Source organism: Falco naumanni, chromosome 1 (assembly GCF_017639655.2).
Source record: "Falco naumanni isolate bFalNau1 chromosome 1, bFalNau1.pat, whole genome shotgun sequence".
Lineage (NCBI taxonomy): Eukaryota > Metazoa > Chordata > Aves > Falconiformes > Falconidae > Falco > Falco naumanni.
In genome coordinates this window covers 19,752,736-19,773,289 of record NC_054054.1, presented here as the reverse complement: position 1 = coordinate 19,773,289, position 20,554 = coordinate 19,752,736, and the positions used below count along the sequence as shown (strand labels likewise).

Below are 20,554 nucleotides of genomic sequence, written 5' to 3'. Positions count from 1 at the left end.
TTCGCTTGTGTCATTAGCGAGGAATTAAACTACTCAAAACACAGTTTTCTTATCAGCATTTCTTTGCAAGGAATTAAAAGTTAGGATCTTTGGGAAACAGGGCAAGATTAACGCTTGCATTTGATACGCACAGAATATTATCAGAAGCTCCATGAAAGACAGTCTGCTGTGGTGCAGGAGACACTGGTGATACAATGCCTTGTGAGCGGCTGTTGTACACGACAGGGGGTCCTTCCAAACCATGCTTTTAACCTTTAACAATGACTGCATTTTAAGATACAACTGTAAATGTGAAATTGTATTTAAAATCAGCTGAATCAAAAAAAGATACGTTGCTTTGGGGGGGATTTGTGGGTTTTATGACCAAAACAGATTTCTGAAATTTCTTGAAGCTGTATGGAAGAGAAATAGTTGATCTTCTTTTACTATTAAAATGTTTTGCTTAATCCTATAACTAAATGGTGCAGGCTGTTTCTTATAGTCTGAGCAGGAAAGTGTAACAATCTGAATAAGCAGGTATGCTAGAATTCCTCCAGGTCCTTACTCCTCATATAAAGAAGCAGTCAGGCTCTATGGAGCAGTGGCAACAGGATTACTCAGAAGAGGCATATGCATAAATTTTCTAAAATGTACCTCCTGATTTAAAAGAAACTTTTCTGTATCAAGAGTTATTAGTCTCAAAAGAGGTTGGCCATACAGAACAACAAAAAGACTTGCTTGGAAAAGATTATGACTTTCAATGTTTCAAGTAACCAGGCGGTCAAGATTAATTTCTGGTTTATAACAGATACGTGGAAGCTGAATAAGCAGGAGAAATAACTGAAAAGAGCTGTTCTGATTTAATGGTTTAACTGGATCATTTATTATTTATCCCAATTATCCTGGGGCTGATACCATCTTTCCTGTAATTGCATCAAGATGCACTGTTCTAACATGGTTACAGCGGGCGATGCTGCACGTGCAGTCAGATTTTCCTTGCCTGTTTGTAACTGAACACACGTGTTCATTCAGTTATCGCTGAGTCACGATGGCACTTTGGAGAATCTGGGAATGGGGATAGTACTGGTTTGTTAGTGCTGCAAAGCTGGGCAGATTCAATTCACAAGCACCAGAAATCCAGATCACGTTATCTGAGCAATCCGTAGATACTTTTTCCACCAGTATACCAGCAGCAGTGTGATCAGGCATTCAAGGCTAATAGAACTGTGGACTGTGAGAAGAGTGGCACAACACTGAACTGAATTATTCAAAATAATCCACATTTCAAAAGAGAAAATTATCCCCCAAGTTTATTACATGTGCTATCGTCTCTTACAGATCAAATGTGACCTTAGAAGATTTTCAGTAGTCTGGATTTCCTTTGCGTTGTACGAGTATTAACACGTGGAATGAGATCACACATATGTGGTACCAGTAAACATTTTCTGTCTTCTTTTTCCGTTGAGAAAACCAAGTTGCCAAATTAATATTCACTTCAGTTTCACGCTCCTGTGTTCTTGTATCAAGCCAGTATTTAACCTGTCTGCCAAGTAATATTTAAGACTAGGATATGAGAAAATTTTTGGGTTTTTTTTCCCCCAACAATTTTGACTTATTTCTGCCTACTCTCCATGAAAGCAATCTAGAGTTTCTATTTTAACATGAACATTTGTTACTTTTTAAGGGAATTTGAAGATGCTTCTAAAAGGCCTGAAAATCTTAAACAACACTAAAACCTAAATCTAGATGTTGGGTTTGCATGTTCAGAGCCTTCAACTCCAGCTGTAACAATGTTGGCTTAACATGAAGCTTAACCCAGCAACTGTTCTCACTTGAATCAATAAAAATCATGAACACAGTTTGTGTGGAAACAGAGAAATTGTAGGATGTGGAGACAGCTGACCTCTCAGCCTTTAGCTATTGTGCTGAGACTCAAAGCTGCACATTAATTAATCGCACTCACATGTGGCAAGACAGCACTTTGGCCATTTCAGTAGCTCTTTGGAAGACTATTATAGAGTGAAATAGTCCCCCAGCTTTGTTGCTTGTCTAGAATCCAGCCTTGCAAATACTTCTCACTTCCCCAAAAGGATTGCTGGGAGCTGGGAAGTTCTGGATGCAGCACTGTCTACAAGATCAGAACTTCTGGTAGGACTCTTTGGTGCAAAAAGCTTCTTTCACAAGGGTAACAAAACCCAAGAGATTATGTGAAGGCTAAGTATGGGTGGAAAAAGCAAGACTATTTTAGAGTTTACTCAGAAATCTAGCCTATGAAAGATGATCAAGCAGACATCCAGCAAGTAGATGAAGCAGAAGTTATTACCAACTTGCTTTAAGATGGTATTTGGATGTTGTGATGATGGTTCCAAGTCCCTTTTTTGGAATAAAATTACTTTAGCATACATATTAGGCAACAGCTTTCCTAAATTTTAGCATTGCAAGCTGTGACACCTTCCTTCTAATAAGTAAGGGACAAATGTGCTTATAACTGCACTTCAGATAAAAAGCCTGTTTAGAGTGCTTCTCTGGACCGGGGCCAGAATACCCCACACCTCACTGCATCAAGCTGGTACGCAAACTGTACTGTTCATGCTTTATTTCTGCCAGCTGCATTGCTTGCAATGATTACTTATCCTCCCACCTGCGTGGAACTGTTATCTGTTTCAAAGCCTCAGAGGCTCTCATAAAAACAAATTATAAAAGATATTATTACATCTATGTGGAGCATTTTTTCCCAAATAACCTCATAAGCTGAAGTACCACATACATCATGTTGTGTGTACATGTGTAAATGTGTATACTGGAGGCTCTGGAGGGCAGGACTTGCAGCTAACCAGCAAAGGCACATCACAGTTAAGGCTACCATAGAAAGAGAAGATCAATTTTTTATTTATTTTTATTAGACCATAAAATGTGATTGCTGGAAGCTTGCTGTCAAGATGCTGAGATTCTGATGCAGTTTGTTTTTTTCTTCAGTCCTCAAATGTGATTTTCCCTCATGGCTCAGTTGGGTAAGGTAATCCAATTCAGGCATTTCAGGCTACAGAGCATTCATCTAAAATGAAGAAATGCTTCTATGTGGGCACAATAGATCATTTGGCTCTTCTTTCTGACAATTCCTGCTTTAGCGTAAGTGCCTGTGATTTATTCATGCATTTATTCACTCTGCAGTGTAAAACACTCATGCCTTTTCTTTCTGGTTTCAAACACCCAGACTATCAATTTCTATTACTTGATTACAATTGTAACTACCTTTGTACAGAAATGTAGTAATTGCTCAACTTCCATTTCATTACCTATTTATATTGACCTTATTTTCCATGTAGTCTGCTTCAGATTTCAGGTGCTATGATTTTATGCCTTTTTAATTTGTACATGAAATTCTTTACCCTTCCTAGCACGTGTGCATGCACAAAATCTGCAAAGTAGACTTTGTGCAAAGAAGATGGCGTGAGTCAAAGGATGTAGCGGATTTCCAGCCCCACACCACACACCACCCCGCAACTTGGTTCACCTGGAATCACATCCACTTCCTCCTGAAGTTCACCATCAACCTCTGTGTGTACTACTCTTGAACAGGAGCAACATCAGCAACAAAAACCCACCACACCTGCCTCCCAGGCAATAAAGGTATTAATTAGTGCTTCAGTAAATGTTTCTGGCAGAACATGTACAAGAAAGCCTAATGCAAAAGCCTGACAATCTTGTTGAATGTTCTGGTTGAATGTAAAAAAAGTGTGATTCCTTTGAAAATACTGTTTCATCGAAGCTGTTACAAAATTTATCTGGCAAAAAAGCTATTGCTGTGATTTGCTACGCAACAAGACTGCAACTCCTCACCAGCCCAAACACTCAGTCACTCACTTCTGTCAGGAGGAGTGATGCCAAAGGGCGCTTTGCCACCAGCCTGACAGATCGAGGCACATGATGGTTCACTGGGAGAGCCGGAATTTTCCCTCCTCTAGCCCCAAGCATAAATCTCAGCATATGCCCCAGCTGACTTTTTGTAATTGATGGAGATCACAGTTTAGAAGACTTCTACAAACAACACAAACCCTTTCCAAGGCTGTTGATAGTAAACAAAAAGTTCAGAATTCAGCCCCAAGCCTTTACTAATGAGTATTATTACTGAATTTGAATAATAAAAAAAAAGTAAAACCAGTCAGAATTTCTGCCTAAATGCTGCCAGTTAAACCCCAAGGAAAACACGCAGTCAACCATACAGCTGCGATGAGAGAGTGCTTTATGCCAAATGTTGCTTTATCTGTGTCTAGAGAAAAAGTTGCAAGTGTTACCTCATTTTTCTCCTGTCCCTTCACAAGTAGTGCTGTTTGGAAAAATTATATGCTTATTTTTATTCCTAAAGAAAGATGGTCTTTTTGTAATCTCTTCAATAGTCTTTTACACTGAGTATTTGTGATGGTATTAACTTATCCTTATGGGGAAATGTAAAACCAGCACAGAAAAGTCAAGACAGCAGTTGTCCTCACTCTCACAAACCTGAAGTTTCTGAAACGTGACTCACTTTTTAGTTTGCACTAGAATTTCAGCATGTTACCAAGGTTTAAAAAAAGACAGTATAGCTGAGATATTTCCGCAATTTTGGGTGAGAAAAGTCGGTGTCTGGGGTTGAACACTGGTGGGAAGATGCAGTAATGGGCTTTCTCATTTCAACTCGAATAGAGCATAAAAGCCACTTGTAAAGGCCTGGAATTTTTACTTACGGGTGATACTCCAGGGTAAGAGGGAAGGCGGTTCTGGCAAATCTGAAGCTTTGGCTGCGTTTTTTCTGCAGCGTTAACCGCCGTGACCAGCACGGCCGCTCCCGGAGGCTGGGCCCTACAGCAGTCTTACCGCTGGGAGAGCCTGGGACGCGTGTTTGGATTTCCAGATGGGTTTTTCCGGCGGCCAGCAGAAGCCCGCTCGGCCCCTGTCCCTTCGGCCGCTGAATGCGCCGGGGGGGTGGGTGGGGTGGAGGATGTGTGTGTGATGGGGATGACTACTGTAACAGCCCCATAGCACGCAGCCAGCCTCCAAACAGTGTTTTGGGTTGTACCGAAGCTGTACCCACCGTGAGGCCGGCCCACGTGCCCGTAGCGGGGCGGCAGGGACGCCAGGTGCCGGCTGAGGGGCGGCCGGGGGCAGCTTTACCTCAGGGCCGGGCGTAAGGAGGGGGCGGCGCGTGGGCGGGGCCGGCGGCGGGAACGGGGCGCCGGCGCGCGGCGGTGATGACGCGGAGCGCGCGCGCCTCTTCCCCTTCATCCCGCCCCGCCATGAAGGCGACGCCGCTCTCCAACTGCGAGCGGCGCTTCCTGCTGCGCGCCATCGAGGAGCGGAAGGTGCGACCCCCCCCACCCCCGGCGCCCCTTTCCCCGGCGCCCCTTTCCCCGGTGCCCCCCCCCGGGCCGGCGCGGCGCCCCGCTCCGCTGCTGCCGGTGGCCCCGGGGCGGCGCTGACGCGGTGTGTGTGGGCCCGCAGCGGCTGGACGGGCGGCAGTGCTATGACTACCGGAACGTCCGCGTCTCCTTCGGCGCCGACCGCGGCTGCTGCATCGTGGAGCTGGGCAAGACCAGGTGAGTGTGGGGCAGCGGGCCCGGGGGGGTGTGGGGTGTCCCTGGGGACCGCCCCTCCCCCGCCGGGGCTGGTGCGGCAGGGGGAGGGGGCGTGTGTCGTTCTCGTGGTACATTATAAATACCTTATAAAAGGCAGAGTTAGCGTCATCCTCCCATCTCCTCAGCCAGTGGCGGGCCTTACGACCTGCCTGCTTCTACAGGGCCAACGGCCCTTCTCTGTACGTGGAATATACACACTGGTGGGTGTAAACATTTAGTGTTAGCTTCTTCCGTGTTACAATCTGTATTTCTAACCCTAAAAGGCAGGAGGATGCGCCAGCTCCTCCATTTGTTGTTGACCAAAGTCTAAAACATATGCTAGGCGCTGAATGAGAAACTCTCAGGAGTAAGAAATGCGAACTAAAAGACTAAACCTGTGCTTTTTCGAAGCATGGATTTTATCTCTAGTGGAGGAGGTTTTTTCCTGCTAAATTCCACAACATAGGGGTTTATTTACCTTTGCAGGGTTCTTGCGCAAGTCTCCTGTGAGCTTGTACCCCCCAAGCTAAACCGGCCTACGGAAGGTATACTTTTCTTTAACCTTGAGCTTTCCCCAATGGCTGCACCTGGTTTTGAGCCTGGCAGGTATGTGGCTTTCTTGAAAAAGGCTAAACGAGGATGCCAGAAGAGCCGCTGTTTTGATACGCATAAGTATATGGTGTAATCGTACTCGATTTGGGATAATTTTCTTTGAATAGGCAAACCGAGTTACTGGTGAAACTGAACAGACTAATAGAACGATGCCTGAGAAATTCCAAATGTATAGATACTGAATCTCTCTGCGTTGTTGCTGGTGAAAAGGTAGGAAAACCTACTAGTTTCAAACTGAAGCTACATCTAGTCTGTTTTTAAGGTCTTCTCTATCTTCTTTTGGAAACTAAAGATTCTGATTTTAGGTTAATGTAATGACCCACACATCTGTCTTTACAGGTATTTTTATCTTGTGTACCTATATAGGCTTTCTGAAGTAGTTGGAACCCTGCACACTCAAATATTTCTTTGCAGGATAAAATTTTAATCTGTACTGAAATGTTATGTGTTTTGATGTAATTAAATCCAGAACACTGAGTATCTTGGAACATAGATATCTTTCATCTTCTTGAGCACAGACCCAAATAATATCTGCTGGTTCTTTCTGTGGTTCAAAAAGTGAAGTTGTTTTGAAAAACAGCAACTCCTGTAGAATCACGTCACAAATTACCAAGCAGTCCTGTATGCTTTTTCTCAGGTTTGGCAAATTCGTCTGGACTTGCACCTGTTAAATCACGATGGTAACATTATTGATGCTGCCAGCATAGCAGGAATCGTAGCTCTGTGTCATTTTCGCAGACCAGATGTGTCTGTGCAGGGAGAGGAAGTGACTGTGGTGAGTTGTACCAGATCATAGTAAATGTCGTGGCATCGCAGGTAGCTGTTTCTTCCTGTCTAAAAGGGAGAATTAAATGTTTGTGTAAGCAGATAAACTCCTGAGATCCTGAAGTTTTAGGATAGACGTGTTGCTATTCAAAAAGTGAAAGGACAGTAAGGAAGTCTGCTGAGTACACAGTTTTATTAACCTCAGTTTATGGAATATTAGTTGTAAAAGATAAGTATTTTACAGTATGTTGACCAAATTAAGCATAAGACTGATGAACGTGCTATATTTACCTGTGAGGTAGTAAACAGTAAGAACTGCACAAGAAGAATAAAAAGAATTTTTTTAACATTTAGATAACTAAAAATTTGCTAGCCTTTTTTTCTTTGTGGGTTTTTTAATTATTTCTTTAAATATCTTTGTACAGTACGTAACTTTACAATGAAATCTGTTTCGTAAATAATTGTCTTCTGGGTCAATTATTTTCAAAGTTCACTCCTGAGGAACGTGATCCCGTCCCTCTAAGTATCCACCACATGCCTATTTGTGTCAGTTTCGCCTTCTTCCAGCAAGGGTAAGATTGTTTTAAGTCTTTTGACAGAAATGGCGTATTGTCAGTGCTGCAGAATTTTTTTTAAACGTAGAAGAGTCCTAAAAATATCTTGACAAGCCGATTTCATAAAACACTTTATCTGAAGTGATATGCCATGGGGGGAGATTGTTGTGTTCCTCACACTGTAGCTAACCAGCAGCTTTCAACAGGTGACAGAAAATTTTTTAGGGGTGGGCAGAGGGAGTTTACCCATAACTACTAATACAATATGTAAACTGATCCCTTTTTAAAATTGTTTTAGGGGTAGTAACTCACCTTAAACTTCTATTGTCACCTTATATTTAAAAACTTGTTTCTAGGACCTATTTAGTAGTGGATCCAAGTGAACGTGAGGAGCGTGTAATGGATGGCCTCCTTGTAATTGCCATGAATAAACATCGTGAAATTTGTACCATCCAGTCCAGTGGAGGGATTATGCTGGTAAAGGATCAGGTAAATCTTTGCCTTGACTAGTCTTTCTCTTGTATATAAACTAGTTCCTGTGTTGTAATCTTGATACTGAAATATCCTAGACATTTGGAAGCTAAGAAATTAATTGCCTGTCTGATTTAATTGGAAAAGGTTACATATTTTCAGTCCTAGTGGAAGAGCGTAGTACTGTGTGACATTTTGAAGAGAAGACGCAGAAAAAAGATACTGTTTGGTCAGATAAGCATCTTTTTCCCCTGTGATTTGGCTGAGAGAGTCTAAATTAATTCAGACTGCACTCTCATGAATAGCTGGAGGCTGTTTTATTGACCCTTTGCATCAACTGGTAGCATATCCAGTCCCTCATACTGTATAAGATGACATATTTTAAGTATTTGTGACTTTTCTGATGTTCTACAGTTTTAGTTAAAACCATCTTGCTTTCACGATCATAAACTGTTGCTGTATGTATAACAAACAGGTTTTGAGATGCAGTAAAATAACGGCTGTTAAGGTTGCGGAAATCACAGAACTAATTCAAAAAGCCTTGGAGAATGACAGGAAAGTTAGGTGAGTGTTTTGGGAAGGAAGGGAAGTAGTACATGTCTTAAAAATACCCGAAAAGTGATGTCAGCCTGTAGTTTGAACAGTAAATTGTTTTCACTTCTTTAAATAGCAAATATTTGTATAGTTGAACTTGAAAAGAGAAAGCATTTTCAAGTGTGAAACATCCTGAAATAATGTCTTGTCACTGAATGACTAGGAAAGAAGGTGGGAAGTTTGGCTTTGCAGAATCTATACCGAACCAAAAGATCACCACCTTCAAAATGGAAAGTGCCGCTGTTGATACCAACAACGTGGAAGAACAAGCAGAGGAAATCATCACTAAAGCTGACCCTCCTTCAGAAGTGTATCTTTTCTGTTGTATTATTCCGGGGAAAACCAGGCTTCCCCTCCCCTGTGTTAGCACTGCTAGAAGCTAAACACACATACAGGCTTCCTCACGGCTTAGGTAGCCTTCAGAGCAGGTATCAACCCAAACCCAACTGGTTTGGGTTCTGACTGCTTTTGGATAACTTAAGCATAAGTTATGCAGAACAAGCATAAAGTGCAAAACTTAGGTGTGAGGTGACTGATTGTTGCAGTAACTGGGGAAGTACTCTTTCTTTCAGCTCCCTGTTAAGGATGTTCTCCCCTGGGGAGAAAAAAGGTACAGCTTAAAAAACAGCTGGTTTGTTCTCAAGAGTACAAAGAGTTTACCAGCTGACACCAAGGGTTTTCTTGACAAATTCAGTTTTGCCAAACCAATATTGCACACTCCTGGAACAGCCCAAATTGGAGAAGGAATAGAGAACTCCTGGGGAGACCTTGAAGAATCTGAGAGGGAAGAAGCAGTGGAAGAGGAAGGTGAAAGTGAGGCTACTGCTTTTGAAGTTCAGAAAATGGAAACTGAGGATACAAGTACATTGAGGGAAGCTGAGAAGGGCAAGTATTTATTTGTCTTGATACCAGATATGTTTATTATATCACTTTATTAACAGTTTACAATTAAAATGTGACAGAGGCCCTTAGAAAGGGGGACCATTGCAGCTACTTCTCACTTGAGTTACATGCATTTGCTATTTCCACTTCACCTGGTCGCTTCTGTTTTCTTCAAAAGAAAACTTGATTTCTGTAGTATATGGGGGGCTCCAAATCAAACTCTAGCTGCTCTGAACGTTTCTTTTAAAATGCTGTACTTATTAGTTATAGAAGCTGTAAAACTGATCACTGGTTTGTGGTTGGTTTCTTTGTTTAGATGAACCTATTGTACTGTCCGACAGTGAAGAGGAGGAAGTTATCATTCTGGAGCCACAGGAGCTGCCAACAAAAGCAAGGTAACAATCATGTGAAACTGGGAGGGAAGTGCGTAAGGAGTGTTTTCACAAAGCACTGAATTTTGGCAGGGCTGAGAAAGGTCTTGATGGATCAAAGGGAGGACTACAAAGGTAGCAGAGAGTGAGGAAGTTTAAATCTAGGCTAGTTTGCTCCTGTCCTAGGAGGCAAGTCACCCTGGCTGACCTGTGGCTCTATGAAACAGGTACAGGCATCTGACTAATTTTAATCGTTCCAAAAGGAGTGAGAGCATAAAAGTGGATGTGAATCAGCTGCTTCTTAGAGGTGCTGCAGATTGTACGTGCTGCACTACAGCTAACCTTAAGTTTTATCTCCTGAGAAGTGAGATTGGTTGCTGTATCCCTGCACTCATTGTGTGCAGTATGCTTCCTAGAAACTAAGTTTGAACATTGCACTGAGTGTGGTGGATGGTTGCCCTGTTATGGATGATCAGCCTGTGGTCTTTTGAAATAAAACTATTTGGTCCATTTCTTTGATACAAATGTTTGCTCACAGACCACAGGCCAACTTGAAACAAGAAAATACAAGTAAGAAAGCATTTAACAAAAGGAGAAGAAAGAAGAGAGCTGTTCGTTGAAGCCATTGTCCCTTCTTCAGAAGTGCTGTATAATAAATAATTTGGTCTATCATTACTGAACTTATTTTTGTAGATAACCTTATTTCCTGTCACCTCATTATCTGGTCCTGCTTTTATGTACGTGTTACAAAACTATTGTACAAGCTTTCAATAAAATAATTTTGCATGTAAGTGAAATTCCATAGTTAGCATCCAGCTGCAGCAGAAGAGTTGCTATTGGCCTTGAGCTGACTCAAGTTCTACAATTTGAATTGCAGAGGCAAGATGCAAAGTTTTCTTAACAAAGCAGCCTCTGCTGGGGTGGGAGTGGGCTGCATGTAGGCAGAGTTCGGGTGGTTTAATGCCAGCAAATGCTTCTTCTAATTAGGGTAGCTATTCACCACACCTTGGAAACATTTCATACCTTGGAATGTTCTTCACAGGGGGGGAAAGGGTGTGCTGTGACTAAGGCGTTGCCCGTGTCCCTCCGTGTCTTGCCTTTCACTGATTCTCGCTTTGTACAAAACCAACCCGAGATGTGTGTACTTAACCAAACAGCATAGAACTAATGCAAAACTTTCAGAGAGAAGCCACTCGTACTTCAGCAATGGAGTTTCTTAAAGACAGTTTAATTAAACATTACATGCAACAGACAGGAATGCTTCTTGAACTATATTCAGAGAATTATGCTCTGCGTTTAAAATCAGGCAAAAGGAAGAGATGAGGTTTCCATACCTGACATAGTCTTTGTTGGAAAACAAATTGGAAACATGCACGTATTTACAAGAGCAAAGAAACATGTATTTTACATGTGACTTTAGTATTAATGAAACATGAACATGAGAGAAGTTACTGTTCCAGATACTAGTTCCCCAAACAGGTTTAAAATTTCATGTTAAAAAAAACCCAAAACATTGCTCCCAGCCAGGCAAAGCTTTAATCAAGTTGTGCTCTTTCAGAGAGGGACAGACACAGAAAGCCCCATTCCTCCGGGAGCCAAAGTGGTGCATTTTCTTAGTGTCAGTTCTTCCAACCCAAAGTCACTGTCAGGAGTACAAGAATGAACGAAGCTTCAGGTGGTTCATCCCTCCACAGTACCACAACACCATAAAGTTCTTCAGGGAAAGGAACGGTATTCTTCGCACCGCTGTTTATTTCTTCTTTGCACATAACCCCTCTTACCCTATGCTCCTTAAAGGCTTTATTTTGAAAGGACTAGGAAAAGTTAACACTGGATAGGCAAAACTAGTACAGTACAACCTGGGGTATTTTCTTCAGAGATGCCAGCCCCCAACCGAAGCATTTGTTAGGCTTTAGGGGCAGTTGTATTAGTATATTGAAAGGTAAAGCTCAGGGAGCATTTTTCTCTGTGGTACAGGAACAGTAATGGAACAACTTCCACTGAAACTAGAGCAAGGAGACATTTCATCAAGTGGTAAATTAATACTATAAACAATTGAAGTCTTTCCACTGAAGTACTGCTACTTGCTCTTTTTCTGGGGAAAATAAGGGATAAGCTTCCTTTAAATGACTTCTCTTCCAGTGTTTATCTTTCTTAGTGGTCTTGGAAAGTTTCCAGCACACACCACAAAAAAGCAGAAGGGGAAGGCAGAACCCAGTTTTTCAGGCAGAGCACTGTGCTCTGTTGTCTGCAAGGAGGAATTGCCGGTTGGCATTCCGAGTCACTCTTCCAAGGTCACAAACTGATGTTGCAACTGTGGCAAACGGGTCCTGTATCTACAAACTCCCTCTCCTGCAAGGTTAGGGCATTTCCAATACTAAGCACCAGATGTGATCTACTGTGACATTTTCCTCCCAACTAGTTTTTGCTTTTCAGTGGCAACCTACTGAAATTAAGCTGAAATAAAAGGCTACTGGAGAACATGGTAGACCTATTAAATACAGTTCTTCACTCAATATGTATAAAAGTCAAAGTGCATCCTAAAAAGCTCAGATTGATCCAAGTGGTGGTGGCTTATACAGTCAAGAGGAAAGTGCAGTACAGGCTGCTGGTTTTGGCCAGTTTTATAACTGAGTTGGTTCACGGAGGGCTCAAACTGCAGAACTGGGGCAGAACAGCAAGTTTTTAGTTACAGAGGCAGGTGAGTTGTCACACTGTAATGCTTGCTTGTCAGCTTGACAGAAGGCTGATGGTTTTTTTGATGTTTTTTCTTTTTAATTTCAAATAACCCACATTGTAACAGCTGTTTGACATCTGTGAAGAATTTATGCTGCTACCTGCTGCATGTCCAGATAACCTGACAGTGCTGAATCAGCTTTAAAGTTGAAGCGGCACAGGTTTCACAGGGCAGCCATTGGCAAACAGCTTTAGAAATGAATGCCAATTTAAGATGGTAGTACCACCCCTCAGTGGTATTAAGGCATTGGCAAGACCACTAACATCAGATTTAAAAATTGTTTATTGGCCAACCTGGAAGCAGCTTAATTAAACCCACTTCCATGCACTCCCTGCTTTACACACAAAGAACAGCAGGTACAGGGCAACATCACTGGATTTACACAAGTTGAAGGTAAACATCCACTTGATCTAACACCGATTATCTACCAATTTGCTTGTCTAACAGTTCTAGAACTAGGAAAAAACTAAGACTGGTCGGTCTGTATTTTTGCTGAGTGCCGCAGAGGATCCCTTTCTAAGCAAGGGGGATGTACTGGAGCTGTACCGTTCTGCACATAGCCCATTCATGCCAGAAGACTTCCCCTCTTGAGGGCACAGAGCAGTAGTTCACCCTCCTACAGTTTAATCCCCCACCGCCACCTAAAGTAGCAAAGGATAACCAGCCTGATGACTTTTTTTTTTTTTAGTGGACATGGGCAGGCCTTCAGGACAGCTAGCATATCAGTGGGGACACTCCATGGGTTAAAATTCGTATCAGTTTTACACCTCACGACTAGAAAATACCTGTGGCAAGACTTTTCTACATACTGGAAGAGGGAAGTATGAACGGGTATAATAGCTTTAACCGTGTGGTCCCTGCAGCAGAGCATTCACCCTCAAACCTGATGGAGATCTGGCAATACACAACATAGGGATCAAGGCTTCCAGTAACCACCATGTCCCAAAGTGCCTCACAAAAGTCAATTCTAGCAAGGTGTTCTCCTCAGAGCTACTCCATTTCTTTCTTCCAGTATTATAGCCATAAAGCCACATTTTGGATCTATACTAAGTCTCAGTTTAAACTAGACAGTACAAAAATGCTACAAATACTGCTGTGGAGTCCAAGTCATTCTTGAAGTGGAAGGAGAAAAAGCCCTACTATAGTAATGCACTGCTAGTATTCATGTTTAGTCTATCGTTAGGTAAGCAGTCTCAAGATTTCACTTGGTCTGCATGGTTAATTCTGTGCTTGAAGAGATCTTTATTATAAAAACCCAGCTAAGTATTTTATCAAAATTGCATGTACAAAAGATTTACATTAAAACTAACTTCATAATTAAGCTCCTCAAAACCAGTATTAATATTATGAATGATCACATCTAGAATTTCAAAGCACGTTTAAAAACTGTACATCATTTTCTTATAATATACATCTTTTTAAAAGATCAGTCTCTTGATTGTTACAATAAGTCTAGTGTCTCTGGTGGGTCAATAAGCGATACTCCATAGTACCTAGAGAGGGAAAGAAAAATGCAGGATGTCATCTTGCTCAAGAGCTCTCTGCCATACAGAACAGCCTATATACTGCAGCGAGGCACATTTCTCACAAGGCAGGAAACATATTGGGGCTTTGTCAGCGGACACAGATTTGTAGGAGTGTTAGGTACCATCTCCTGCCCACCAATTGTAGGAACATCATGCAAATTCCCCCCAGTTTCTACCTAACAGTTCAGTCAGCCATAGCAGGCCTGGTAGGGAACACAAAGTATTGCTCAACAAGGTGTTGTGCAAAAACCTGAGGAGTCTTGTCACCATTTCACTTACACGGTGGCTTTGGTTAGTGGGGTCTGACTGGAGGCTCCAGATACACCCAAGCTGTCCTAGCACTACTGGGGTGTAACACACCACCTCATCATACATCTCCACAGCTACTTACTTTGCACTCTTGTACTTTTCCCTTATGGACTGTTGCATGTGCTGTGCTGCTTTGAGGTAGGTCTGGTGTAGGTCCATGAGGCAAGGCTTGATGTCTTCAAGGGTGTAGCCTGTTACTTCACACAGGGATTCAGGCTGAGGGAAAAGGGAAAGTAAGAGGGATATTTGAACATTTCTGTTTGCTTCTGACAACTGCTGGCAAAGCTTTTACCAACCTAGTAGAATAACAGTTTCAACAGGAAGCTAGTGTTGTTTTCTCAAGCACAAAGTAGTTTAATACTGCTCAGATTTTAGCAGTAATCCTGACAACTACCATATTAGAAACAAGTATTCCTTGTCTCCAGCGCTTAGGCTTTCTGATTGCCCACCTCCTCATCACAAGGAAGCTGCTTACAGCTTTGAGAAGGATTGCCAGAACTAAGTGCCTCAGTAGATGCCTCTTCCTTCCAAGAAAAGGCATGTCGTCCCCCTATGTTTCAAATACCATAGGGAGCAATCCCTAATTAACAGCCTTGGAACGCAGAGGGACTGGGTTTCCTGCAGCCCAGGCTTCAGCATTCGGAATTGCATAAGAATGTGCTGAACAGGCATAAAGGCAGTTGACAGCTCAAGTGTTGGTGCTACATACCCAAGTTTGTCCAGTGATCGTATAGCCTGCTAGGTGAAACGCTGCAGCAGCAATAACTGATGGCAAGTATTTCAGGTAAGGATCAGCATCAATGAGACTCAGCTCCCCAAGGTACTGCAAGGGAAACGAGAGAAAGGGAATCACCTGCTTCCAAAAGGAAGTAAAAATGCATTTAACAGTTCACTAGAACCCAAATTTAAGCTTCCTCCAACTGATGGCAGGATTGGAACAGCTTTTTACCTACTTTCTACTTACTTTCTCTTTTAGCATCTACTGTTAGCTACTGTCAGTGTTCCCAATACATGCTTTTTCAACACCACATTTTATATTTAGAGGTATGCAAGATCTAGAGGGCAGAGTGTAGGCAAGCCTGACCTCTGCGCAAGAAGACAGACTTTGTATGGGGTTGGTTTGCTTGGCAAAGTTTTGGTAGCGGGGGTGCATGGGGGGCATGTGTGCTACAGGGGTGGCGTCTGCAAGAAGCTGCCAGAAGCTTCCCCTATGTCTGACAGGGCCAAGGCCAGCCAGCTGCAAGATGGATCTGCTGCTGGCCAAGGCCCAGCCCATCAGTGACAGTGGTAGTGCCTCTAGGATAATGAATTTAAGAAGGGGAAAGCAAAAACACTGCACAACAAACTGCAGCCAGGGAGAAAAGGGAGGCTATGCAAGAGCAATAGCTCTGCAGACACATGGGTCACTGCAGAAGCGGGGGAGGGGGAGCTCCAGGTGCTGGAGCAAATTCCCAGGCAGTCCATGGCAAGGCAGGCTGTCCCCCTGCAGCCTGCAGAGCCCTCAGGGGAGCAGATCCCCACCTGCAGCTTGGGGAGGACCCCAAGCCAGAGCAGGTGGATGCCCCAAGGAGGCCATGACCTGTGGACAGCCCAAGCTGGAGCAGCTCCTGGCAGGGCCTGTGGCCCCATGGGGAGAGAAGCCCAGGCTGGGGCAGGGCTAGTGCCCCCACGGGGGACACGGACTGGAGGAGGCTTTGTCTGGGGGGCTGCAACCTTTGGGGGGGACCCACACTGGGCCAATTTGTGAAGAACTGCAGCTGTGGAGAGGACCCACACTGGAGAAACTTGTGGACAACTGTCTCCTGTGGGAGGGACCCCACGCTGGAGCAGGGGCAGAATATGAGGAACCATCCCCTGCAGAGGAAGGAGCAGCAGAGACAGTGTGATGGACTGACTGCAACCCCCATTCCCCATCCCCCTGAGCCACACTGGTGAAGAGGCAGAGAAACTGGGAGTGAAGCTGAACCTGTGAAGGGGGGAAGGTGTTTTTAAGGTTTAGTTTTCTTTCTCATTACCCTACTCTGATTTGAATGGCAATAAATTAAGTTTCCCCAAGCTGTCTGTTTTACCAGTGACAGTAATTGCCAAATGATCTCTTCCTGTCCTTATCTTCACCCACAAGTCCTTCATTAAACTTTCTCTCCCCTATCCAGCTCAGGAGGGCAGTGACAGCAGCTTCAGTAGGCGCCTGGAGCCCAGCTAGGGTCAACTCACCACAGGCTTCTATTTAGGAGCTCTGGTAGCTGCCATACAGTTAGGATTTGATGTAACTAGCTGACACGTTATCTGTGCTCTGCTTTAGAAGTTAGGCTCTGGATTTAGAGCTCACTGCTTGTCGAGGAGAAAACCAAAACAAAAGCCCTTCAGCAAAAGTGGGTGGGTAGATGTGGCAGTTTTAGATAAGACAGAAACATCTAGCAGTGAAACAACCCCCAAATTACAGTTCATCAATCTCTGCCTACTCTGAGTAAGCACGCATGCTTGAGCCAGGCTGAGTGCCAGTCTGCGACAGGAATGGGTTATCTCAAACAGCAAATGGTGATAGGGGGCACTGGCTTCTGGAGGAACACACAAGCACAAGGCACACCACATGCACTCTGCAGCGCTCTCCTAGACAGACTACACGTTTAACAGTAAGAAGAGGCAGGGAAGCCTGGACTGAAGAATCCTTTAGCATCTGTTTTCTTTTTCTACTGAGACTAGGAAACAGAGCTTGTAAAGTGCATTAGTAATAGTAACAGAACTCTAGTTATGCAGACTGAGCTGGTACTTCTTACTTACCATTGATAGGCTCTCCACTTTAGCGTTTGTCTGCTCGTGTAGGAAATACTGAGTGAGGAACTGGTTGATTGTTGGAGCTGCCAAATCAAATGACAAAACCTTCAAAATTAAGTGCTCCATCCTTAGAACCTGCTTCTTGGTATAGGTGTCATCTGTGATGTAGACAAACTCTGCTACTTCAGGAGGGTAGATTTCTTCAAATTTTCTGCCAGAAGAAATATAGTTATGAGCAAATAATTCAGTACTAGAAGACCAGATAACCAGCAGCATTTAATGAAAGCCAGCATGCCAATAGAAATTCTGACTTGTGAAATAGCTGGGCACTGCTACCAAACAACTTTGCTGCTCTTGGTTCAGCAGCCCTTGAATCAGTAGAATTTTAAATTGGAGAGCTACCATAGCCTGTTATTTTAGCACAAAGCAATTTGGGTCTCAGAGTTACCAAAATTCCAGAAGAACCTACCAAACTAATAGATGATGCAAGCAAAGCTTCCTTTCCACATGCCTCACACATATTCCCTTCAAAGACTGTTCAGAAGCCTGCTGCTGCAGCTAGAAATAATGAGTCCTCCCATTAGAGCAACCTATAAAGCTAGCCTAGAAGCTTGCTTGCATAGTTCCATACAAACTGCCAAGCTTTTAGGTGGGTAACTCCCAATTTTTCTTCTAGCGTGAAGCCCTCCCAAGTCAGTCTGGCTATAGGCAACAGAAATGCAGTAGCCACAAGATTTCCGCCTGTATGAGACCAGCAGGTAGAATTTTAAATTAAGCAGTTTCACTTACGATGCAAGAAGCATAGCTGCAGTACCCACAAGCTGGAGTTTTCCTCTCAAAACAGACATTGAGGAAAGAAACCTGTCAATGTAATTTACAGCTAAGTGCAGAGTTTCATTCTGTAATTTGTATTCTTCTCCAACTTCCACCAGCCAGTCCACAAGAATAGCCCGCATGTTGTTTGTGATATCAGGTTGTTTCTTCATGTAACCCATTTTAGGCTTGCATTTCACCTGTAGGTTTAGATGACAGAGATAAGATTTAGCATGGACCAAGTGCTGGCAGGGAAGCAAGTGTTTAAGCTCCATTTACCACAGTTTAAACAGATCAGAAGTAAACAGTGCTAAGTCTAGTTCCTAGTACTAGGATCAGTAAGTTATATTTCCACAGTCTTGCTTTCCAGCTTCCCTTCAGCACATAGCACAATCAACTTCATCATGGGAAACCAGTCTTGTGTTCACAACCTTGTGGACACAGCATCTTCAGTTCTCTATTTCTAGCAAGCTGATTTAGTCACTGTAGCAGTAACCAATGTTTAGATGCATTTGCCAACCCCAAACCTTCCCCCCCCCCCCCCCCCCAAACTGTAAACAAAGAAGAAAAGAGACAGCAGCTCACCTCCATTTCCCTGAGGTACATATGGATATCGCCAATATAGTCTGGTACGTTATTAACATTTGGCTTTTTCTCTTCTGGTTCTGAGCTTATCGAAATATCCAATTTACTTGGAGAATCTAAGCAGAAAACAACAGCCTTTTTAAAATGGCCACCGTCAGACCATTCCCTGGCAGTACAGGGAACTACCCTGTCCTGTCCCACATCAATGGCAGCTCTCCAGGGCAGCTGGGCCTCTTGTCTCCCAGACAGGCAGAGAGGGCAGACTAACTAAAGCTCAACTACACAGTGAGGTGAGGGGGCTTTAGGAAAGCCAGAGTGTTACTGTAACAGAGAATGTTCCCATCCCCCTTCCTCTTCTTCACCTTGAGAACCAAGGGATGGAAAACTCTTTTTGCAAGCACACAGTGCTCAGGGCATCCTGCGTTACCTTATAACAGAGACGTGAATCCTATCAGCTTAGCTATTGCCCCTTAGAACAGGGCTGGAGTACCAGAGCTTTTTGTTGACTGCAGAAGTGGACCCTGATGAAGTTGGTCCTTGGATATTCATGCATATATTACAGAAAAAGGATCCGACAGCTCACATTTCTTAGGTACTAGGAAGAGCTCAAAACTGTTGCACCGGTACAGGAAAAAAGTCTGTTGAGTCTCAGAATCTGCCTGAGTAAAGTCCCCTTCTTGCTCTACAGCAATAGCAAAGGGCAAGGCTTTAGGTGTTGCTCTTCTCTGCAATCTGGTTTCTCTCTCAAGGCATCGATAGCTGAGAGCATAAAACTACCGACAGAGAGGAGGTGTTAGGAGCACAGAGGCTCGAGTTCTGGAAAGCTCAGCTGGACAGAAAGGCTATTGCATCTTAAGGGCAAGCTCAAAGGAAAAAAAACGGTGTCAGCAACTGAAAAGGTGTCTTTTGGGCCGAGCCATGAGGGTGATGAGGCACTGGCCCAGGCTGCCCAGAGCAGCTGTGGGTGCCCCATCCCTGGCAGTGGTCAAGGCCAGGCTGGACGGGGCTGAAGCAGCCTGGGCTGGTGGCGGGTGTCCCTGCCATGGCAGAAGGGCGGGACTAGGTGGTCTTTGAGGTCCCTTCCGACCCAAACCGCTCCATGACTATGTGCCAAGCGGCTCCCGGCCGCGCCGCCCCCACTGGCTCGGGAAGCCGCCCCCGGGCAGCGGCTGGCTGGGCACGGCCGCCCCCCGCGGCTCCCGCGGGAAGGCTCCCGGGGCCGCAGCGGCGGGGCCGGCGGGACGGGAGCGCGCCGACGGCCGCCAGCAGCGCCGCCCTCCCGGCGCGCACGGGCCCGCGGAGCGTCACGTACCGAGGCTGATGTCCATGGCGTTGTCCAGGGGCGCCAGCGGCCGCCGCAGCCCCACGGCGCAGATGGCCGCACGCAGCCCCAGCGCCGCATCCTCGCTCTGGGCCGTCGGGCCGCCCCGCCGCCGCGGCCGCTCCCCGTCCGGCTCGTCGACATGGATGGTGAAGGCCTGCTGCTGCTGCTGCCCGCCGCTCGGCCGCCCCGCACAGGGGCCCTCATCGCCGCTCCGCGCCGCCTGCGGGGGAGAGCGGCCCGTCAGCGCCTCCACCGGCCCGGCCCGCCCGCTGACAGCTGCCCCAGCCCTCCCGGCCCTCCTCACCTGCGGCGGCTGCCCGGACCGCTGCTGGGCGCCCCGCAGCAGCCCCAGCACCACCCGGGGGCCGGCGGGCGGCGGCGCCTTGCCGCCCGGGAGGACGTTCTCCTGGTTCTCCTGCCCCGCCAGCATGGCCGCGCCGCCACAGCACGGGGCGCGATGGACGGCAGCCGCCGAGTCTGACGCCGCGGCGCCGCTCTCGCCGTTCAAGTAGCCCGCGACTATTGAATCAGCCAATGAGGGGCCGCGCCGCGCCGCGCGGCCTACGGGTGGCTGCAGGGGACACGCCGGGCGGGGCCGGAACGCGGCGCTCACTGGCAACGCACCGCCCTGCCCCGCCCCCTGCCCCGCCCCGCCGCCTCCCCTCC

The 20,554-nt window shown here is 45.2% G+C and overlaps 2 protein-coding genes across 2 annotated transcripts; one reads left to right on the top strand and one right to left on the bottom strand.

Moving 5' to 3' along the window:
* The first annotated feature begins 5,185 nt into the window (after positions 1–5,185).
* On the top strand, positions 5,186–10,610 carry EXOSC9 (exosome component 9). The gene is made up of 12 exons (XM_040584047.1): positions 5,186–5,318; positions 5,458–5,552; positions 6,057–6,176; positions 6,290–6,392; positions 6,820–6,957; positions 7,437–7,519; positions 7,858–7,990; positions 8,448–8,536; positions 8,730–8,876; positions 9,261–9,451; positions 9,765–9,843; positions 10,358–10,610. Exons 1-12 carry the CDS (start codon positions 5,208–5,210, stop codon positions 10,437–10,439), a joined length of 1,371 nt encoding a protein of 456 aa, XP_040439981.1. The 5' UTR covers positions 5,186–5,207; the 3' UTR covers positions 10,440–10,610.
* Positions 10,611–11,026: 416 nt separating this feature from the next.
* On the bottom strand, positions 11,027–20,406 carry CCNA2 (cyclin A2). The gene is made up of 8 exons (XM_040584060.1): positions 20,193–20,406; positions 19,877–20,108; positions 18,565–18,680; positions 17,956–18,179; positions 17,173–17,377; positions 15,101–15,214; positions 14,474–14,607; positions 11,027–14,049 (listed from the first exon to the last, which is right to left on the bottom strand). Exons 1-8 carry the CDS (start codon positions 20,316–20,318, stop codon positions 13,998–14,000), a joined length of 1,203 nt encoding a protein of 400 aa, XP_040439994.1. The 5' UTR covers positions 20,319–20,406; the 3' UTR covers positions 11,027–13,997.
* Between the last annotated feature and the right edge of the window lie 148 nt (positions 20,407–20,554).